The following is a 14,987-nucleotide window of genomic DNA, read 5'->3' on the forward strand; positions in this document are numbered from 1 at the left end:
GGGGGGCCTTCCACACCCAGCACCACACTGACTCGGTTCAGCTGGGTGTTCCAAGTTGACCATTCGTTAATGCGCCACACTAGCTGTCTTTAAATTTTTACCATCTGCCCAGGAGGTAACTCTTTGGCCTTAAATCAAATATTCTCATGTTGTGAGTAATTAGGGTCTCATTTTTGTCAGTGAACTAGGGAACAGTGTGGCTGCCATAATCAGTGATTCTGTTGTTTCTTTGGAGGCTGTGAGCTTTGCTTTGTGGTCTGTCTTCTGGTTTCCCCAAGCGGCTGTGGGGGTCTCTTCTTTGGTGTCTCCAACAATGTATGACTTCCACTCTTTTAGGGGCCCACACAGTGTCTAAGAGTTCAAAGATTTTTTAAAAATCATATTTGATGTCTTTTCTTCTTGAGTTCATGCGGTCCTTTTCTTTAGATAAAGCCCCATGTAGGTGGAGGGTGGTGAAGGCATTTTTTTTTTTTTTTTTTCTGTGTTGCCCAGGCTGGCCTCAAACTCATAGTTTCCCTGCCTTAGCTTCTTGAGTGCTGGGATTAGAGGCATTTCCTTCCTTCCTTCCTTCCTTCCTTCCTTCCTTCCTTCCTTCCTTCCTTCCTTCCTTCTTTCCTTCCTTCTCTCCCTTCCTTCTTTCCTTGCTTTCTTCCTTCCCTAGTCCTCTTTTTCCGTCTTACAAGAGTCATCTCACCAGCATATTGGAACCATGCCCTGGGGCCTTTGCCTGATGATCCTGTGATCATGGAGTATATTCTTGCACATCAACAACGTTTACCTCATCCACTTATACTTCATTCCTCTTGATCCATCCCCCATAGAATCCCCGGCAGCGTTCTCCCCAGCATGGGCTTGTGCATGTTGGACAGTTTAAATATGTAATTTCTTTCTTTACACAGTAGTAGTCCTAGCACTTTCAGAGTCAGTTCATGCTAAGATGCTTTTCCCCACTGGGTTATCAGTGTGTTGGCTGGGAGAAGACATAAAGGCAGTCCCTAAGATGGCAAGCTTTCCTGGATAAGGCACCTAACATATTTGATGCCTCTGCATATTGCAGTAAGATGTCAGGGTAGGTGCTCTATCTTCCAAGGGTAGGACAGGGATATCTCTGCAGTCCCAAAGAGTTCAGGAGTACCTGGGAATTCAAGGCTTTCATGTTTAATCTCTTCTTTTTGTCTTTTTTTTTTTTTTTTTTTTTAGGGAAGGTCTCACTATGCACAATACTTAGTGTCTGTATATATATTAACACATAGTCTTGCCACTAGCTTGAGGGCACGGGTTAGTGCAGTATGTTCTGCCTTTTGTGCCAAGGTCCCCTGTGGCAGAGACTGCCTCAATGATGGAATTTAGGGTTACCATGGAGCACCCTGTGAGGTGCTCTCCCCCTTTCACAAAATACTCAGCATCAGGGACCTTGAGGGGCTGGTCCCTCTACTCCAGTCTGCTAGAGAACACCTCACCTGTGACCTCAATGCAGTCATGATCTGGCTGGCCTGGCCCGACAGGCAGTAGGGCTGTCAGGTTCAGGTTCCCCACTACTTCCAGGTGAATGCATGGGTTCTCACATAACATCCCCTGATATCTGACTATCTGGGTGTTATTTAACCCGCATTGTCCTTTATACTCTATTAATGTCAGTACAGAGGATGGGATTCAGACTGTCAACTGTTGTCCCATAGTCAGTTTGTCAGGCTCTGCCAGCAAGAGGGCTGTAGCCGCAAGTGCTCACAAACAGGGTGGCCAGCACTGCGAGAGAGTCCAGTTGCTTGGAGAGGTTTATCACTGATTGATGCCATGACCCCAGTGTCTGGGTTAACAAACCCACTGCAGTGCCAGTGCACTTGTGAAGGTACAGGAAGAAAAGGCTTCGTCCTGTCTGGTGAGGACCTATTTGATTTCTTTTCAAGGCTTTTGTAGTACTTGTCTTCACAGCAGAGGTTCTGATCCTCCAGCCCCCTTTGGGGCTTTATAAAGGGATTTTGCCCAGACTGAGAAGTTAGGTATCTAGATTTTACAGAAGCCTGGGGCCCTGGCATTGGATCCTTGGGACTGAGATCGCACAAACTGCCTGTTTCCTCCTGGATCTAGATGAGTTAGGACCTTCTTTGAGGGGCTTAGGTAACATTTTTCTTTTGTCTGGAAGGAATCTTTTATTTTTTTAATGTCAGGTTGTGCCCTTAACTGTTGTAATTGTAATTTCTCTCTCTGTCTCTCTCTCTGTCTCTCTCTCTCTCTCTCTGTCTCTCTCTCTCTCTCTCTCTTTCTCTCTCTCGGTCTTCAGTTGTTATAATTTTAAACTTAACTGGCTGCTAGTAGACTTTTCAGTAACCTTGAGTCAGTAGCCTTATCATCAGCAGAAAGCAGAGAGAAGAGTAAGTTAACACTATAATTGTAGTTTAAGAAATTACAATCTATGAGGAATGTTTTAAATATATTGATTAAATAGCTGGGCATGTTGGTGCATGCCTGTAATCCCAGCACTCAGGAGGCTGAGGCAGGAGGATTGTTGTGAGTTCGAGACCTGCCTGGGCTACAAAGTGAGCTCAAGGCCAGCCTGAACTGCATAGCAAGACCTTGTTTCAAAAAGACAAAAACAAAATAAAACATATTAATTAAACAAAAATAGGGGCCCGGGATTTAGCTCAGCAGCACAGTGCCCGCCTGGCAAGCACGAGGTTGTGAGTTTGAGCCATGGTACCAAAAACATAAAGAAATAAATAAACAAAAATACCAACTTAAATTGGAAGCCAAACATAAATTTATCAGTTAGCTAAGACTTGTAACCTGATTTTTCTTCATGCCAGGGGAACTTCTCTCAAAGGAAAGATGGATTAAATTCCCTCTTTAGTCTTTGGGGAAACAAGATTCTGAACATCTTTTTGGTACCTTTAAAATTTTTCGTTTTGAACTAAGGGAACAGCAGCCACTGTACCAGGGACCAGGTCCTCCTCCCTGCTGAGGTGGAGCCGCCAGTCTGGGGATTACAGGCTGGAGATAGAGACTCTAGAGGGTCCTATGTAGAGAAGGGGATCAGAGATGACTTTTTATTTATTAAGTCCCTGAGTTTAGGGGAAAGAGGACAACTGATCCTTGTTGCCAACATAGGGCATACTCTATCTCCTCTTGAGACCCCAGTCTTTATTATTAACAAATTTAATGAATAATTGATATACCCAGTCCTCATTCAATTCTAACTTTGGGCAGAAGATGGATGAGGTGAGGATGGGGGTTTGTGGCTGAATGAAATAATAATATTTTATCATCTGAGCTTTTTTTTTTTTTTTTTTTTTTTTTTTGGTCAGTGGGTTGTTGATTTAGTTCTTAGCATCAGTTCAAAGGGACATCAGGGTATTTTGTTCCCTGACCCCCTTGATTTCTTACCCTATTCTCACTGGGAGGCACATTTATTTTTTATTTTCTTTGTCCCAAAGCCCAAGGCTCAGTCCCCAGTGTACATGGAGATGCATATACCTTGCTGTTAGTTACTTTTGATTTCACCTGAAATTGTCTCAACTTTACTCAAGACTGCTGGTTTCACCTGAGACTGTTCTGATATCACCTGAGAGCCTCTGGACCTCACCTGAGGTCATCCTGGGACAGGGACAGAATAACCTGAACACCAAAGCAATATTTAGTTGCCCCGTGGCTTTTCTTACCTTGGTGCATGCACAAAGTTGCCTGGTCACCATTACTTCCCTTTGGGTCATTTGGTCAGATCGGAAGGTGTTCACCCGTCTGTCTCATTTACACATGGTCACGCAGTGACTCCAACCCACTGCCCAGCACCCTGTGCCTTGGAATTGCGGTTTTGTTCTTTGTGGAACTACTTGGGCAACTCTACTCTGGGGGGTGATCAGGCTCTCCTTTTGCCTCTTTGGAGCGGGTCTAGTAAAATGAACCTAGGTTCTTACCAGTGTAACAGGTGGTGCTCCCTGAACTGGTTTTCAAGCCTCACCAGCTTCTGTAGCTTATCTGGAGTCCTTGCCCTGGCACACCAGGAGTGGGTAGCCTCTCCTATGGAGCACATGGTCCATTGGCACCAGGTGAGGCTGCTTCTCCTGACCCTATTAGGCTCACACCTCTGCCAACAAAGGAGGTGGGAAACGCACCATCTACAAATCCTGGACGAGCCCCCAAGAAATGTAGCAGGATTTTCCCACAGAGAGAAGGGACGCTGAGGCTTATCCTTCCAGGAAGCAACCTTATTTGTGCCAGCACAGGCTCAGTGGACAAAACCCAAAGGCTGAGCCCCGATCATGGGGAGGGATTTTGCCTTTTATACAATTTTTGTGTCTTTGTCCCTCTTAAATGGTAACACACTAACACACTAAAGCCTGCTTGGGTACAATCTATGTTACAGAGCTGCACTAGAACTACACATGTGCATCTAGGAGCTAACTGTGTCATGTTGCCTCTCTTTGTTTTGAGAACGCTCTCCCTGCATTATGGGGGAGGGGCCCTGCCACAGTACAACATATAGAATACCATTTTTTTGTGCTCGCTTCGGCAGCACATATAATAAGATTCCATTTTTTGGCTGTACCTGGTGGCTCATATCTGTAGTTCCAGCTATTTGAGAGGGCGAGGCAGAGAAATACTTGAGTCCAAGAATATGAGGCCACCTGGGCTATGTAGTAAGACCTCATCTCAAAAAAAAAGAAAACTGTTTTAACCATTTTAAGTCATAGACACTAGGTGTGTTGATGTGTTGTGCACACATCACCGTCTGTCCCCAGAGCTTCTTTCATCCTCCAAAACAAAACTCCACAGTCGTTAAACAGCCTCCTCCTTCTCCCCTTGCCCAGCCCGTGACAACCACCATTCTTTCTGCCTCTATGAACCTGACTCCTCTGGGTACCTCATAGAAGTGGAATTACACAGTATTTGTCTGTTTGTGACTGGTTTGTTTTACTCAGAACAATGGCTGCAGTTTATCCATATTGTAGCATGTGTCTGCATCTCCTCCCTTTTGAAACTATTTCTTTGTTGTATAAACAGGTTAAGCATCTCTAATCTGAAAACTCCACATCTGAAAGGCTACAAAATCCTAAATTTAGCTGGGCATGGTGGCACACCATGCACTTGGAAGGCTGAGGCAGGAGGATTGCTGCAAGTTGGAGGCCAGCCTGGGCTCCATAGTGAGTTCAAAACAAGCCTGAACTACATAGCAAGACCCCATCTCAAACCAAACCAAACCAAACCAAAACAAAAAACAAAAAACTGAATTTTTTGAGCACCAACACGATGCCACAAGTGGAAAATTCCATACTTGATCTCATATGATAGGTCATGGTCAGAGCGTACATGCACTAATAATATTGTTTAAAATTTTCTCCAGGCTGTGTATGAGCCATAAATGGCACATATGAGATACAAGTGAACTTTGTGTGTAGACTTTGGTCTCATCCCCAAAGAATCTCATTATGGATATACAAATATCCTCAAATCTGATGATACTACATTTTATTTATCTTGTCATCTGTCAGAGGGTGCTTGGGTTACTGCCTCCTTTTGGTTATTGTGAATGATCTTCCGTGAACACAGCTCTACAGGTATCTGGAGGACTTGCTGTACTGTCTTCTATAGTGGCCGCACCATTGTACATTCCCACCAGCAGTACACAAGGGTTCCACTTGTCCACATTGTTGCCCACTCTGATTTTCTGTTTGTTTTTTAATAAGCAGTCATCTTATTAGGTGTGAAGTTATATCTCATTGTAGTTTTAATTTGTGTTTCCCCAGTGATTAGTGATACTACTTTTTCATGTGCTTGTTAGCTATTTGTATATGCTCATTACAGAAATGTCTATTCAAGTCTTTTGCTTGTTTTTTTGTTCTGTTGTTTTTTGAGACAAGGTCTCAATATATAGTTGCAATTGGCCTTGAATTCACTATGTAGCCCAGGCTGGCCTCAAACTTTTGGTGAACCTCCTGCCTCAGCCTCCCAAGTGCTGGGGTTACAGGCACACACCATCATGCCCAGCACTTTTTGCTCATTTTTTAATTGATTTGTTTGCATTTAAGTACTGAGTCATAGTTCTTATCTATCATGGCAGAATAGTAGTAATGGGCAGCTCCCAGCCTGGGCCACTTTGTAACTGAACAAGACCCTGTCTCAAAACAAAACAAACAAAACAAAACAAAACAACACCGGGCCTGAAGGTGTAGGCCTGTAATTCCGGCAGGAGGATCACGAGTTTGAGCCCAACATAATTTATTGACTTAGTCAGACCTTGTCTCAAAATAAAAAATAGAAAAGGCTGGGGCTATATAGCTCAGTGTGAGGACCCTGGGTTCAATCCCTAGTACCACAAAATCAAACAGTGGTGGGCAACTTGATATGAATTAGTGCAGCAGTTTGGTTAATATCTGCCTTCCTCCCCCAGCCATAAATCCTGAGTCCAGACTGTCACCATCACTCTTCTGTCCCTTACTCAGGGCCTGGTATGCATCAGGTGCTCAGTAAAACATTGTTGATGGACCGGGGATATAGCTCAGTGGCGTAAGTGCCTGCCTGGCAAGTGCAAGGTCCTGAGTTCGATTCCTGTTGAATAAGTGGACAGAGCTCAGTTTATAATGAAGTCACACTGTTCGGTGCTTTCCCTGTGAAGGTGGGGGAAGGAAGGTAACCAGTCCCGAGGGCAGCATGGCAAAGTGGCTACCAGGTGTGGGCACCAGACTGAGTTAAAAACCAGCTGTGCTTCTTACTAGTCATCTAGTGTAGGAAAATCTCTTCCTTTCTCATGCCTCAGGAGATATCAGCACAGATCTTGGGAGATGAGAAGCCATTGGCAGAGGAGTAGCAAGCTGAGCAGGGGCAAAGAGTGGTACTGAAAATACGAGCAGCAGCTTGACTGTCAGCCGAGCGGTGGGAACCTTCGACCCCCCCCCGCCTCCGCCCCTGCACCCTGCACAGCGAAGTGATCACCTGGCTGCTGCAAGACAGAGCTTTATTTTTCCCCCAGAGAAATGAGCCTGGAGTAGCCCTGGACTCAGGGCCAGCAGACCCAGAAGGGGTCAGAGTGAAATACCAAATACAAAAGGGTGGTGGGGACACCAAGGCCTCTTCCCCAACTCTGTAACCAGAATCGTGGCACCAAGATTGTGCAGCCCAGGAGCCAGAAGAGAGGCCCGGGAACTGATTTTTACATGACCTCAGTGTCAAAGCCAGATCATCACTCAGTCCCTTTATACCGAGGTTCACCACCTGGGGCAGGGCCCACACTCCCATGCACACAGCTGCTGTTAGATACTTAGAATTTCACTCCATTGACCTCTCACCATGTGTTCGAAGGGAGTCTCTGGATAGAGGAGGGAGGCCGCAGCAGACAGATAAACAAGCCAAGATGTTTGAAGCAGGAAGCAGAAGGAAATACAAAATGAAATGATTAGTGTCCTTAGAGAGCTAAGAGAAGATACTGAGTCCCTGAAATAAGATCTATATAAAAAACCAATAATGGGAGAAGAAGAAAATGCAGTGGGAAAATAAAACACAAGAGTCAAAATAATTTTTAAAAAATCAATAGAAGGAATGAGAGATAATGAAAAGGAAATTTCCCAGAGGCTGTAACAAAAAGACAATATAAGAAAATTAAAGGCTCACTCCTGGAGGCCTAATATCTGACTAACATTTCCCAGGGATCCCAGGAAAAGCCAAGGGGAAGAAATTATCAAAGCGATGATGCGAAGCCTGACATGGTGACACATGCCTGTAATCTCAGCATTTGGGAGGCCGAGGCAGGAGGACTGCTGTGAATTCAAGGCCATCCTGTGCTACATAGTGAGAGGACAGATTACCTACAAATCGTCAGGAATCAAAATGATTTCAGATACTGCACTGTCAACCCTGGAATCCAAAAGAACGAGGAAGTGATCAAATTCTGATGGAAAATGATTTCCACCTACTATTCCATATTCAGACAAAGACATCTGAAGTGAAGATAGAATAAAGATATTTTCAGACAAGAAAGGGAGCAAAAATGTTGCCTCCTATATGCCTGTTCTCAGAAAGTGACTAGTGGATGTGCTCTACTGAGATGAGGGCATAAACCAAGATAGAGGGAGATTTTCAAGGCAAGAAGCAGGTGCTCTAACAGAGACGAAGTGTGCAGCTGGTCTAAATAGCAATCAGTCTCAGGTGAAAAGGGGAGGTGGAAGGGTCCAAGAGGTATAGAACGAGGAAAGCAAAAGGAATGGATAGATTACGTGACCGCATGGAAAAGGCATTTTACAGGTCAAGTGTGTGTTTGAGGAGATTTAGCAATATGTACACGGAACTAAGCAAATGCAAAAAAGAGGCAAATACAGATGTAATTATACTCTTCAGCTCAAGAGTAGGAATAGCTACAAAGTCATAAGAATGTAAACCCAGAAAAGAGAGAGAGGGAGAGGGAGAAGGAGAGAGAGCTGGGCATGGTGATGCCTGTCGTCTTAGTGCTTGGGAGACTGAGATGTGAGGATTGCTTCAGGCCATGAGTTCGAGACAAACCTGGAGGAACATAGTAAGACTTTGGCACTGGAGAGGGAAAAGGACAAATATAAATCCTGAGGGTTTTCTTTTTTTTTTAATGGAGTCCAACTCCTGGGCCCAGGTGATCTTCCTGCTCCAGTCTCCTAAGCAGCTAGGACCACAGACACAAGCCATGACACCTGGCTAACCCTGAATCACAATTTATAATTTTTTCACAATTTTAGCTAAAAATTGTGAAAAAAACTATGTAGGGAGGCTAGAAAGAGCAGGATGATGGGAAACAGTTAATGTTCACCTACCATACCAGGGAGCCGACATTACCAGTGTTCAAGAATATCTGGTTCCCCCTGCTTCTGGACACATAGAGAACCGCATTTCTCAGCCCTTGCAGATAGGTGGGGCAGTACGACTGCGCTTCAGGGGAAGTACTGTATTGCCGCTAGACCTATGCTTAGATGATCCTCCCGCTATGGTGATCAAGGAGGCCTTGGATTAAGATGACAGAGCCATATAAGCGTAGCAGCCTGGAATATGAGATCCTGGCAATGTTGAATGGATTCTGCAAGAATGAGAAATACAGTGGACCCTGAAGTAACAACCGGCCTCAAGTTCGAACAACTTGGGTTAGGACCGCAATTTTAGGTTTGACCTACGACCAAAGTCTTGAGTGATGACTCCAATGCTGGCCGCCTGTCTGGCTGTAAACAAAGACTCCTGACGCCAAAAAAGCATATGTAAGTATATGTAAGCATCCCTCTGAGCACAGATGCGTGTGTTTGTGGATGTGCTTCATATATTTGCTGTGATTACTGGTATCAGAATGGCCCCCAAAAAGCTAGAAAAGAAGCCAAGTGTCTTGGTTACTTTTCTCTTGTTGCTGAGACAAAATACCCAATGCCCAAAATTAAGGAAGGAAAGGTTAAGCTTACAGTTTGTGGAGGTTTTAGTCCATACTTGGCTGGCTCCAAGGCAGGGTGGCACATGGCAGAGGGCAACTGTTCATGGCGGCAGAAGACAGCCAAAGCAACCAGAGCAAAAGGGAGAAGCAGCAGCAAGCAGCCTCTTTTCCTCCCTTACACTGTATGCAAACTACCCACCCCAGGGCAGGTGTAGTGCTCACATCCATAATTCCAGCATTGGACCATGAATCAATCATAAACGCTAAAAGCCCACCCCGTGACTGCATGTGGCTGTGGGGGGACACCCAAACACAAACCATAACACTAAGGAAGGAAGGGAAGGGAAAGAAAGCAATCACAATTGAAAAGAGCAATGTTAAAGAAAAGACACAAGCTGGGCATGGTGGTGCATGCCTGTAATCCCAGCACTTGGGAGGCTGAGGCAGGAGGATCGTTGCAAATTCAAGACCAGCCTGGACTACAAAGTAAGATCAAGGCCAGGCTGAACTGCAAAGCGAGACTCTGTCTCAAAAAGACGAAAAAAAAAAAAAAAGAAGAAGAAGAAGAAAAAGAAAAGATACAGACAACCTTAGACCAGTGTTTAGTTCTGAAAAGGTTGAGACTTAGTGAGCCAGAAGCAGGTCCTAGTGGACCACTGACTGTCCCAAGGAGAGAAAGGACACAGAGAGCCAGAGTCCCAATGTTCGTGTGGAAGGGGACTCTCCTTCCCAACAATAACTGCCTTCCATTCCATCCTGCCTCCCTGCAGGCCAAAGATGCCAGCTGGAGTGGTGAGTACAGTTTGGGATTGTTTCTGGTAAACGAGGCACATTTTATAACTCTTTGGTGAATACACTAGGAAAATGGTTGTTGTTTCTGGTGAATTACACACATTATACAAGTCTTTTTTTATTATGAGGTTAGTTAAGGGATGCTTTGGAAGGTTCAGAATGTATTACAGGTATTTCCCTGATTTCTTATGAGAAAAGTAGCCTTGACTTACCACGAACTTGAGTTACAACCAGCCCTCGGAAATTAAGTGAGTTTGTAAATGAAGGCTTCCCTGTAAACCTTTAATGTGCTCCGCGCCTGAGACTTTGGAATTGTTTGCTGCTGCCCCCCCACAGCCTTGGCTACCCACATACAGACTTTAGCAAACACTGCAAATGCTGAGTACAGCAAATACTGAAGTTGGTAAATCAAGAAATAGCCATTTAAACATCTTTGGAACTATGGAGGTAATCCCCCTGGATGAATAATTAAAAACATTAATCGGGGCTGGGCAGAGGAGAGAGGAAAGCTGGGCAGAGGGGCAACTTTTTTTTTTTTAGTTTTTTTCCGGTACTGGGAATTGAACTCACGACCTCGCGCTTGCCAGGCGGGCGCTGTGCCGCTGAGCTAAGTCCCCAGCCCCAGGGGCGACTTTTTATTAGTACTTGATGGCTTTTTACATTCTGTACTACACTGGAAGACAAGAAATTTTCTAAAAATCTGCTTTCGTATGCGTAGCTTAGAAGGGTCCCCACCAAACGGTCCCAGTGAGTGTCTCTTGGGAGGGAGGGTGGGCTGGACAGAACGGTGGAGGAACTATAGATCAGGATGTGGGAAGGTGCTGGAGGGAAGGAGGCGGCCCAGAGGGTGTGCTGATGGCACTGGGGAGCCCAGGGAGGTCGCAAGAATAGTGTCCTGAGTAGGTTTGTCTTGCAGAGTGAGCTCCCGACTCCCACGGGTGATAAACCTGGGAGAAAGGCTGCTGCTCTGATCCTCGTGAGACTTGAAGAGCCCTGCAGTAAGACATCCCTATGACGGATGTCCACAGAAGCCTGCGATTTGCACTAGTGGTGGCAGGGAACAAAACAGAGTTACCTACCTTCGGAGAGCTTCTTTGGGCAACAGAGCTCCATGGACAGAGAAGAAGACAGCTGTTTTAGAGACAGTGTGAGGGCGCACTTTGTGCTATAAAGAGAAGCAAAGCAACCAGGTGTGGTGGCATAGGTCTGTAATCCCAGCTGCTTGGGAGGCTGAGGCAGGAGGATCTCAAATTCAAGGCCAGCCTAGGTAACTTAGCAAGGCCCCGTCTCAAAGTTTAAGGAAAGAAAAAGATCTGAGGACATAGCTTAGTGGTACAGTGCTTGCCTAACATGTGTGAGGCCTTGGCTTCCATCCCCAGTACCACCCCCACCACCCCCTAAGAAGTGACACAGCTGAAGAGCCAGAGGGCCCTGGCAGGGAGAGGTACACTGTAGCTAGGGTGGTGGGGCAGGGGACATTTAGAGATGATGGTAGCAGCGGGAGGGAGCGGTAAGTCTGGAGGGCCTGAGCTGGGGTGAGCGGTGCGCTGGACATGACCGACGACCGCAGAGAAGAAACAGCAGTGGGGGCGGGGGCCATCAGTCGAGGGGCAGGTGTGGAAAGCTGGGGACCTAGAGGTGGCCGGGGCCAGCCTGTGGGAACAGAGAGTATGGGAGGGACTGCGGCATGTTGTCTCGTGGCTGGAGAAGGTGCTATCAGTACAGGGCGTGGTAGTGGGACCTCGAGAGGGAGCCGGAGAGGAGGAGAGGGGTTGGGGCGCAGCCCGGCTGACCCCGCCCCCGCCTGCGCTGAGCCGTGCGGCCCCACCCGGCCCAGCCGCAGAAGCTTCAGCTCCTGCTTCGCCGCGCCCCAGCCTCCTCCGGGAATGCAGCGTCGTTCACAAATCAAAATAGCACGCAGAGAACAACCTCGAATTGTTCTGCGTAAGAGCAGAGAAATTAGACAGTCAGCTGTGGGCTTGAGACCGCCTCCCACACAGCTGGGATCCGCTCGCTCAAGACAGGCTTCCCGAGACTTGCGATTCTGCTGTCTCCCAGCAAAACTTTTTGCTTCCCGGGCGCCAGAGCAAATCGCAGCTATTTTGGGAGGGAGTGGGACAGATGCTGGCCATGGAGGACAACGCGTGAGTCCGTGTGCTTTAAACCAAAAAGAGCCCCATCACTTCTTGAAGAAACAGCGTTAGCAGATGTGAGATTGTTCAGCCGTCATTCACAGATGTTGAGTACTGTACTGTACCCTCTTCCTGGGTGGCCTCAGGAGGACTGGAAGGAAGTAAGGAGAGGCACACAGTGTGACCTCAACCTGGGGTGGAGTAGAGAGATACACGTGGAGTCAGGAGGTCCAAGCTCTTGCCTTGACTCTGCCACCTTTGCTGTGTGACCTTGGGTGGGTTGTGCTGCCTCTCTGGGCCTCAGTTTCCCTGTCTCTCCCCAGTCTGCCTAGTGACTCTCCAGCCACTAGAGTTTGTCAGGCGCGCTGCAGGTGGAGGCATGCTTGTTAAAGATGGAGATTGCTGGGCCCCGTGCTAGAGATTCATTAACAACAGTTTAGCAGATCTGGGCTCCTGGAGTCTGCGTTTTACCCACAGGCTCTGCTGTGATTGAGAAGGGAGGCCTCAGACCCCACCTCTATAAATCGCTTCCCCGCAGTCTTGCAAGGCACCTCCTGTCCTGGAATGGGAGGACTTGTTCACGCGGTGGAGCCTTCCCCTGGGTGTCGCAGATCAGTCCGGGGCAGGAGGAAGACCTTAGCCCTGCGTTAGTGGGCCTGTGTGTCTGTGATGAGTGTACCGGGCCGGGCAGTCTCGCCCGCTTCCCAGTGCCCAGCCCAGGCCCTGCTGCCAAAGGACCCGTGACTGTAAATACTGGCCAGACAAAGGCCAGCTGTGGTGGAGGCAGCTGTGTGCAGCACAGAGCCTGGGGGAAGCCGGGAGGGTGGGGTGCAGCGCTTGGTCACACACATCAGGCTTGATACCTGGCCCCTGCCCGGGTTTCTATGTGACACTGTCAGCGGCCCACCTTTCCCACACCACTGGGGAGAGGCGCGCATGGAGGCTTCCAGAGGGTGGTGTCCAGCTTTGTGGGGATGAGAAGGTCTGGATGGGCCAAGGAAGGACCAGGAGCCCTGGTCTGCTACGGGGACACCCCAGGGGTCTTCAGCTACCAGGCAGAGCCCGTTCTTCAGATGTCGCCAGTTGTATTCCCAGGAGGCCAGGTGGAAGTTGGTGGAAGTTGGAGAATCTCGCCCTCCCCCCAACCCCCGAGCCTGGCTTCATTCTCTGCAGATGAAGAATAACAGTTATACTGGCCTGCATGGTTTGGTTTTTTCTTTTGCAGTGCCGGGATCAAACTTAGGGCAGCACCCCTACTAGGCAAGTGCTCTCCCACTGAGCTATACCTCTTGTTCTGCACATTTACCAACCACTGGGCTCAGGGCTAAGTTCTATATTATCTCATTAAATTTTCACAACCATCCCAAGAGGCTGGTTCAAGTATTTACCCTCTTTCTATAGTTACAGTTACTGAGGCGCAGAGACCTCAAGCTACTACTCAGAGTCACTCAGCCAATATACAGTAGAAGCAGGATTAGAACCCCAACCTGTTTTCCTCTGGAGTCAGTTCTTTCTGAAACCGAGTTGCTTAGGACCTCTCAGAAAATATGGTTTTTCCTAAAATACCTTCTGCCAAAGTTATCCACAACCAGAGAAATCCCTCTGTGTCTGTTGTAGTCGGCTGGAGTGATGCTGAATCAGATGGTTCAGGACCTGCCCTTGACCTTTGGTGTGACCTTGGACACATCACTGTACCCCTGTGTTTAATGGAAGCTGAAATCTGTGAAATAGGATAATGACCCATGCACTTCCTTGTAAGGTACACTAAGCTGAAGACAGCAACCAACATCTACATCTTTAACCTGGCCTTGGCCGACGCGCTGGCCACCAGCACGCTGCCCTTCCAGAGCGCCAAGTACCTGATGGAGACGTGGCCCTTTGGGGAGCTGCTCTGCAAGGCCGTGCTGTCCATCGACTACTACAACATGTTCACCAGCATCTTCACGCTCACCATGATGAGTGTTGACCGTTACATCGCCGTCTGCCACCCGGTCAAGGCCCTGGACTTCCGCACACCTGCCAAGGCCAGGCTGATCAACATCTGCATCTGGGTCCTGGCCTCGGGTATTGGCGTCCCCATCATGGTCATGGCTGTGACCCGCCCCCGGGGTGAGTGAGGGAGGGGCGGTGACCGTGGTCTCAGGGCACAGGAGGCAGCGCATGGGCCTCTCTGGGTTTACGGGGCACTTCCCAGGGTGCGTGGAGGCGGGCACTCACCACTTAACCAGCGGAGCCCCTGGGGGTGTGCACAGTCAGCCTGCAGGATGGGAATGGGAATGGTTGGCCGGTGGGCGGTGTGGGTGGGAGACTGCATGAGGACGAGTGAGTGGTCAGTGGACCGTGGGTGGCTGGCCTGGGTGCCTGTAGGTGGCTGGCCAGGACTGTGTGTTGACTGACTGTAGGGAGATGGACAGAGCGGCAGCAGGGTAAGAGTGTCACTGAGCAGTGAGCTGTGGAGGCCGGAAGATGGCTAGTCCCACCCCAGCTTCCTTTTACCTGACCTTGAAAACCACTGGTCAGATGACGAAAGCAAAGCCTAGAGAATGAAAGCTGCATTTCCTTGGAATAAAGCTATAATCATTTCAGCGACTCTCTGCATCTGTTACTCCGGCAGCTGTAACAATCTTCAAAGCTCAGGGGCTTAACATGGTGGAGGTTTTGGTTTTTTTATTCTGTCTTTTTTTTTTTTTTTTTTT

General features: G+C 47.8%; 1 protein-coding gene across 2 annotated transcripts in view; it reads left to right on the forward strand.

Moving 5' to 3' along the window:
• Positions 1-14,987, forward strand: part of Oprd1 (opioid receptor, delta 1) — a 46,610-nt gene that overhangs the window by 28,070 nt on the left and 3,553 nt on the right. The window contains exons 1-2 of one of the 2 annotated variants that reach the window (XM_013519450.1): positions 12,230-12,303; positions 14,051-14,400. In XM_013519450.1, coding sequence (XP_013374904.1) covers positions 12,281-12,303; positions 14,051-14,400 — 373 coding nt within the window. In that variant the 5' untranslated portion in view covers positions 12,230-12,280. Of the gene's footprint in view, positions 1-12,229; positions 12,304-14,050; positions 14,401-14,987 lie in introns of those variants that run through there. The other variant, XM_005394969.2, reaches the window with a different exon arrangement.

This window comes from Chinchilla lanigera, unplaced genomic scaffold (assembly GCF_000276665.1).
Source record: "Chinchilla lanigera isolate Chin_1 unplaced genomic scaffold, ChiLan1.0 scaffold00051, whole genome shotgun sequence".
Classification (NCBI taxonomy): Eukaryota; Metazoa; Chordata; class Mammalia; order Rodentia; family Chinchillidae; genus Chinchilla; species Chinchilla lanigera.